The following is a 7,954-nucleotide window of genomic DNA, read 5'->3' as shown; positions in this document are numbered from 1 at the left end:
TGACCCGAGGCAGCGATCTCAGGTGTTTGCTTCTCATGTCACCGAAAACTAAGTTCACAACCCTGCCAGAAAATTTCCGCCCAGCTCTTCAGTTACGCAAATGGCACACTAAGCTCAGGGCAGAGGGGAAGAGAAGTGCTGATGTGCGCTGCTATCAGCAGAATGAATGAGTCACGTCTTACCATATACTGGAACATCAGCAGCGTGCACTTATATCGACAGTGCATGTGCAGTGAAGTCTGAGGTGTTCCTGCAGAGGGTTTTATGAATCAGTTAGATGATTTTCCACTTTATTGTATGAATAAACTATGTAAATTATAATCCAATATCATTTTGTATGTAGCTTTGTTTAGTAATGACATTTACATAATCATTCCCTAAGATGTATACATTTGAAATTAGATTGTTCCAAAAACAAGTGCTGAGAAACCAGAATCCAATTCAAGAAATATTAAATAATATAACAGAGGATTGAACCGATTCAGAAATATACCTTTAAAAAAAACAACAACGTGGGAACAGAGTGCACAGTTTAGGCTAATAAAAAAACATTTATTTAGAACACACACTTTAAAAAAATCTTCTAAACAATTTTGAAATTCAACATTAAATTGTAAAAGTCCACGTCTCTGCTGCCATTCTGCATTGATCGCAACTTACAGGGTGTGGCCAGTCAGCGACACCTCGCCATCCAAAACACAGAGCGCCACTCTCCCTTCTGGCTGCTCAAAAATCAGATTTCTGTATTTCTTTGGGTGGGTTCGCAGCGATGATAGCTGTAGTCTGCAAACCACTGACAACAGTAAAGATGTTTCTTGTGCATTATTCGCTTTAAGTGCAGCGTGGCACTTCACCACAACATTTATCTCTGCACTTCGCCGTAATCTGCATCTCACATAAGAAACCTCTCGTCCTTTTTGATTGTATGCGATGGTGTTATGAAAGGAAGCTGCGTCACTAAGTCGTTTTAGTGGCTAAATACTGTGCAATTACTCTCAAAGACACTGATCTGTTTCGGAGTTCTGCAACAGGTACAAGATGTAAATGGCAGAGTTTAAAAAACGCATATATACGGCATAGCTCTGCTACTCTGCACTCTGAGGGCGTCCCGAGCAGTGCCGGATTAGAATTAGCCATGCTTTACAATTGTCCAGATCGGCAAAACCATTCAGCAGACATTCTAAAGAGCCATATGTGGGCCGCCACGACTCAGAAACACAGAGTTAGCAATTTGCATCTCGTTAAGCCTCGCACTCAGTTCTCCATGGTGGCTTCCCGTATTGGCTTTTGGTTCAAGAAGTTGACAGCGTCCCCGCCGCCCTGGCTCGGCGTGGACAGGTACTCTAACTCGTAGCCTCCGCTGCTGTTGGCCGGGCGGACCTCACTTGATGGTTTTTTGTGTTCCAGGATCTGCTGCAGCTGCTGGCTGGCGTACTCGGGTTTAGTGGTGAGGGGTCCTACGGGGACCTCTATGCCCAGGATGTCGGTGACCATGTAGGGGCGAAGCCAGCCCACCAGAGGGGTGCTGCCGGGGGTGTAGTGTGTCTGCCGGTGGTAGAAGAGCAGACCGTCCACCTGCGGCAGGAAACTCAGAATTAAACTAATCAAAGCACCATGAGGAGCAAACAAAAAGTTTGTATGCGTTTCTTAAAAAGATGATTTATCGGACTCGAACACTACTTGCGATGAGCAGCAGTAAGTTGTCACAAGAGTTGAAGGAAAAGAGAAGTTCTCTTACACTGAAGCCGTACTCCGCAGCCAGGGCTTTCTGAATCAGCTCTGCTGTGCAGTCGATGCTCTGGAGGCTCACAAACCGGAACTGTTGGACCAAACAAAACCAGAGCACCGCGTTGTTAGTTCCAAACACAGTTTGTCTTCTTGTCGAATGTGAGAAACATGCTTTCCAATGGTGAGTTTACTCCTCAAAGACTAAGCCTGATGTAGCTCCTGCTTGGCCGTACCACGCAGACGTACAGATTAAGAGGGGGAACTCAAATGTTCGCTCAGGCTTCCCTGAAGCCCCATAATCATCTAGATTTGTGTGTAAGAATCATTTTAGTGCACAATTAGTACCGAAGACGGTAATGGACGTTTGCCTTTAATTTACCTTTGTCTCAAGGTTCAAGTTCAGGACTTTATTTATCCCTTATGTGTAAATAAGGTGCAGCAAGCACAACAAACACAACATGCAGAAAGCCAAGATTGAATCAACATGTTGAAGTATCTGAAATAGCAGCGAGGAAGGACAAAATGGGGCACGAAGTGAAGCGGCTCTCTTCCTGTTACTCACAGGGTTGCGCTTGGCGATTTCTGAAAGGCCGTCCGTCTCCTGCACTTTGGACTGGAGCCAGTAGAAACGGAACTCAGTCTGTTGATGAGAAACAAGTACTGTAAACAAAAAAAAGCTCCTTTTTGCATACCGAGCAAATAAGATGGGCAACATGGCCCAAAAAAAGAAGAAGAAAAAAAGCACATCTGTGGCCCAGACTCTGCTACATAAGCAATTAGACAAGCATTCCCGGATCGCTTGCTGGAGAATTAGACGCCAGTCTTACCGGGCAGTCGTAGACCGGGTGGCCTCTCCAGCACATGACGTCCAGGATGTAGTACGTTCTGTCCACCTCGCTGTAAATGCAGTCCAGGATCGTGTAGTCTGCACGGGGAACGTACAAAAGGGCCATTTACGGATATACAGAATACACCACTATAAAACTTATTTATAATCACTTACTATCTCAACTCTTATTTACTAAATAAAAAGGCAGAAATACATTTACAGCCTCGTAGTACAAAAGGACCTCATATATTCTGTTGTAAATGTATTTGGTACTTGTTGAACCTGTGATGTCCCCTCCCTCTTCTAAAAAGCCTGTATGTGATAATTACATTTAAAGTGTTTTGAAGTTCTTTCAATGTTGTTGCTCAATGCACTGCATCTACTACAGTGCACCACTGCGCTCCACACACACACAACAGGCCCGCCTACCTTTCCCCATGGCTGAGTTGTGTCGGTTCCCACCGGGCAGCAGGGAGGGGAAACGGTTCACACAGTAGCCGCTTTTAGTGTACGCTGCAGTGGAGCCCTTCAGGAAACCAAAAAGAAATCTGATGATGAGGACATCACTTCTGAATTATTGCCCAGCTTTATTAGAAATATACCATCATGCATTTGGATATTTTATGAATCAACTTGTTGCATTAGTGCCTGAAGTTTCCACAGCAGGAACTTTGAAGATAAAACAGTCACGCTGGGTAACCGTAACAAATGATTGTGATGAAACTCGTCTCATTCAGTTATCCTCAAACCATCGGTTTTCGTAGAGAGCGCTGTGCCGCGGTGTTCCAAAGATCTGTCGCCAATGAGGTCAGGATCTGAAATACTGAATGAGGATCCAGATGACTGTCACTATGACGAAATAGATGGTTGCATCAAAGGGTGTGGAGTGACTCTAGTGTGTGCTGAGAGAGGAACCCTGTAGCCTTGGGCCAGTATGACTGGACAGGCACGTAGTAGCAGAGCTACCAGTCATCTAATGCTGCCTCGAGCCTTTTCATTACTCGTTAAACACAAAAAGAATACAATACGAGGTAAATGAAGCAATGATTTAACACGGAACACTACCACAGGAGAAACCACATGCGATGTCATAAAGGTAAACCGGAAAACCCCCAAAGTTCTAAAAAGTTCATCAACGAGAAGTTATTGAGAGCCGAGTATTATTTATGTACCGATGATGATTTTGAAACTACTTTAGAAGCTCCAACTCATGTTCCAAATTTGGATTTTCTTTCAACCCAACAACTGACAAGATGGCGACAGTGTAGATTCAAACTGAAAAGTTCCAAATCTGTTTGCCACGATGGACAATTTTAAAATTCACAACTTTGTTGGTGCGGTTGTTAAAGAGGGCCACAGGCAAAAAAATTAAGGTCAATTGTTTCAAAAGAACTCAAGGCAATCTCCAACACACTCAACAAAGAAGAACACGCAATGAAGAAACTGGACTGTCAGAGCTGCAGCCACGGCTGTTGACTGCAGGATAAAGGCCTTCAGATTGCAATCTGTGAATCAGATTAATCGTCTCTTTAACAACGGTCGCCAAGTTAATGATTGTGAAACAAACCACAAAACAATATTCCATTGTCGCAAACTGTGCGTCGCTCGTGTGTGACACAACGTGCTTTTGTCACTTCTTGTTTTATATCGTCTCAACACTTCTTGGGCGTCACGGCCAAACCCTTTTTTCTTTTTGCATCATCATGTTGTAGTTATGTAACACACATGTTTTTACGTGTTTAAAACAACTATATAGCAGTGGCTCTATAAATGCATCTCCATTATTTTATTTTTATTACTGCCTGCAATGATCGACATGGTCCTATGAGCGAACATCTTTACAGTATCAACATGAAATCACTTCAGACTTACCGATAACTCCGTCACAAGCTCAGGAAAAGTGTTCCTAACTGTTCGCCCACATTGATTGCTCACACAAGGTGGCTCATCTTACTCAGGGAAATTACACACATCGCTTCTCCCCAGCACCAGGAAGGCAGGGTTACATTTACAAGCAATAAATGCAAATTATGCAACAACCCTCTCAAAATATTGATTCAAGCTACAAAAGATCCCGACTGCTGCTGTTCGTGTGTTGCAACTCATCATGTAATAACTTAAATTAAATCAAAGCTCATAATGTAATAATGTTCTGAAAACCATGACACAGGTTTTCCACCAGGAAAAGATGTCACTAAAATGAGAATAGCTGGTCCACCTTAAAAAGGTCAGTCCACCTTAAGTGAGCCTGACTAACCCTCTTCACTTTGACAAGCGGCCTCGGCTTGTAGCGTTTATTCTCCGACAGCCTAAACTGTACACACACACACACACTGCAGTGCTACGCTAACAGTTGCTAACTTAACAGGCTACTCACCGTCACACACTCTCCTTGTCTTCTTAAAGCAGAGGGACCCTTTTAGTTTTACATGACAAGTTGAGTTGTTCACTTAAAAGAGGATATTTTTGTTATTTTCAACCAGTTCCAAACTGGACATGTGACAAAATTCATAACTACAAAATATCCGGTGACCTCGACAACCGAGAAGCTTTCCAGAGATGATGCTGAATTTAATATACTGGGTGACGTAGCGTGTGAAATATTTGTTCCACATGATTGCACTCCCAGTGATTACATTATGAGCTGCTACATTCATGTTAATCACATTTCAGGAGTGGACAGACTTTTGATCAGGGCTGGAAGATGAGACATCAAAAAAGAGAGGAGGTGGAAACTAATTCAAAAGCCAATAACGAGCAGCTCGCAGCTTTTTTGATGGGTAGATCTAAATGTGGTGGCTTATTAATGTTGTGCCTTCAAATAATCATCTTCCTCCTCGCTGATCCAGGGACAGCAGTAAGACATCCTGTGAAACAGAAAGGCAGTGACGGGTTCTTACCTTGGAGGCAACAATGAGAGATCTTTTCCCCACAGGACAGACCACCATCATCCAATCGGTGTCCAGTTCTGACGGCACATCCACCAGCCACTCTGACAGCATGAGCTGAAGGAGGAAGACAAACTCTGTTAACAGCAAAGCAGCATTTCATCAACACTGTATTCAAACGGTCCAAGAATGATAACGTCAAAATCTGTTTGGCTTGTTAGGCCGCCATTCTAGAGACTCCTGTGCCCTCTGCTGGCCCAGAGGAAGAATGCAACAGAAAAGCACATGTGCTGTCATTTATGAACAATATCTCTATGAACAAACGCCGACCTGGTTCGCATAATGCTTTGGCAGCTTCCTCTTCTCAATCTCCATCCCCTCTTCCTCCGTGTCGCCGTCTTGCTTCCGTTCCCCCTCCTCTTTTTTCTCCATGTCCTCCTCTCCATCGCTGTCTGCCCCCGTCCAGTCCCCATCGGCCAGACGCCGCGCGTGGTTGACGTAGTTTAACCTTTTACTGCGGATGAAAACATCGGCGTGATTAACTTGTACGTAAGGCATGGCAGTCGCTCAAAACACTGAAACAAAACTGCACACCCTGATGAAGACGTGTGTCGGTTCTTTTGATTTTATTTGAAGGAGAATGGCATTTTATACTTTTTTTAGACCATATTCCACTCATGCAATAAGCCCTTCAGAAGATTAAATAAGCACAGTACACCTTAAGGATCCAAAGAGCACCTGTATGTGATTTGTAGATCACACATCAGTGCATCTACACACGCTGCATTCTTAAGTTCACCAATCATGTCAAGCTGGGAGGAAGCTATCTTTAAAGGTACTTTCTAGAGCATTAGCGTGTCTTGGATGTATCCGACTGTTACTGTAGTCCTAAGTGTGCAGCTTGGAACAGTACAAAGCAGAAGTGAATGGAGAAAAGGTCTCCGGTGTATTGTTTTACGTCACTTAGTAGCAGCGATTCTAAACATGTGTTCATGGTGCAATGTAGAAGTAATAAGGGCTACGAATCATTGTTTTTATGTAATCTGTGACTCTAGATCGGAGAACATCTAATCAAGAAGAGACATGCTCCATACTGTGAAGTAATACGATATCTACCTTTTCTGCAGTTCAAGGAAGCGCCGCCGTCGCTCGCTCTGCTCCAGCACGCTGTACTTGCTCTTGTACTGGGCCAGCCGAGGGTGGGGGGCGGCGGTGGTGTTGGGCTCCTTGGACACAGCGAAGCTGGCCGAGAGGGCTTGGGTGAGGTCATCCATGGGGGCTCTGTTGAAATCAATGCAATTCTATATTAATGCTGCTGATAATTCCTAATCTTTAGATTTGCATCGACATTACTTTTGTGTGCTTGAACATTTGTAAAATTCCCAAAGTCCAAGGTGATACTTTCAAATTGCTTGTTTTGCCAAAAGCTGCAGATCCTTACTTTTAAGAAGCTCAAACAATAAAAGCTTCACAAATGACCTAAACAAATTTGATTATGAAAATACACTAGGCTTTAGTACCACCATTAATATATTGTGACTAACAATAACACAGCTACAGTAAGTGTATAAACACATTAATGGACAGCCATTGTCAACATCAGATTATGTAAACTAAAGTTTCTACATTTATCATGTCTGCGCCCTCGACATGTGGCTCCACAAATTAGTTTTTGCTCCATTAAAAGTAAAGAGAAGCTACACGCTGAAATAACGTTAGCTGGTGCCACAACACAATATAACGTTGTGTTGTCATCACTGTAATATTTGCACATGGAGCCATAATAAATCCACCCGGACGACAGAGGTCTTCTCAGACGGGTGATAAAAGAGTTTTCAAAAAGCCCGGGGACTGCTACGTATAGCCAGTTAAGCTAGCTAGTGACGTTAGTAGCTAGTCACGTTAGCACCTAGCACTGTGCTAAACCTGCTCGCAGCTAGCACTGTGCTAAACCTGCTAGCACACAGTTAGCCGGACCAATTGTGCGCAACACTGAACCTAGAGCGTTAGGTTACTGCTTTAAATGTCTACTACCTACACCTAAGTATCATGCCCAAAATAACTACATTGACAGCAGGTTTGGTCAGATATTAGCATCAATAACATCATTAGCTAAATAGATACCTTGGGCATTCAGGGAGGCTGCTGCTGAGACGTCACGCTGTCATCTTTCCCACCAACGGAGACTTCTAGTTGGCCGACTAAATACTGAAAACTAACCCGGAGTTTTACGGCGCAAACTTCTGCACTTCATAGATGTATTAAGTGTTCGAAGAGATACTCAGATCTTTAACTGAAGTAAAAGTAACAATCCTATTGTGTATAAATACTCTCGTAAAAGTCCTGTATTTCAAATCTTACCAAAGTAAAAGTACTAAAGCATCCACATATACTTAAAATACCAATAGTAAAAGCACCCCGCTTTGTATATTGCTGGGTAGCTTAACCTGTACTAATATAGAATAATTAATTAGTTGTTTTATATTTTGTATCAATTATCTAAATCTGC

General features: G+C 43.1%; 1 protein-coding gene across 1 annotated transcript; it reads right to left on the bottom strand.

Moving 5' to 3' along the window:
• Positions 1–526: 526 nt before the first annotated feature.
• Positions 527–7,723, bottom strand: snupn (snurportin 1). The gene is made up of 9 exons (XM_076089489.1): positions 7,570–7,723; positions 6,562–6,726; positions 5,776–5,959; positions 5,458–5,562; positions 2,987–3,083; positions 2,556–2,653; positions 2,291–2,368; positions 1,739–1,819; positions 527–1,575 (listed from the first exon to the last, which is right to left on the bottom strand). The coding sequence occupies exons 2-9, from the start codon at positions 6,717–6,719 to the stop codon at positions 1,255–1,257; spliced, it is 1,122 nt and encodes a 373-aa protein (XP_075945604.1). The 5' UTR covers positions 6,720–6,726; positions 7,570–7,723; the 3' UTR covers positions 527–1,254.
• Between the last annotated feature and the right edge of the window lie 231 nt (positions 7,724–7,954).

The sequence above is a fragment of the Anarhichas minor genome, unplaced genomic scaffold, assembly GCF_050575085.1.
Source record: "Anarhichas minor isolate MPS153535 unplaced genomic scaffold, ASM5057508v1 ptg000011l, whole genome shotgun sequence".
NCBI classification, from domain to species: domain Eukaryota; kingdom Metazoa; phylum Chordata; class Actinopteri; order Perciformes; family Anarhichadidae; genus Anarhichas; species Anarhichas minor.
Note: the sequence above shows the minus strand (reverse complement) of the source record. Positions and strands in the feature narration are given on the sequence as shown.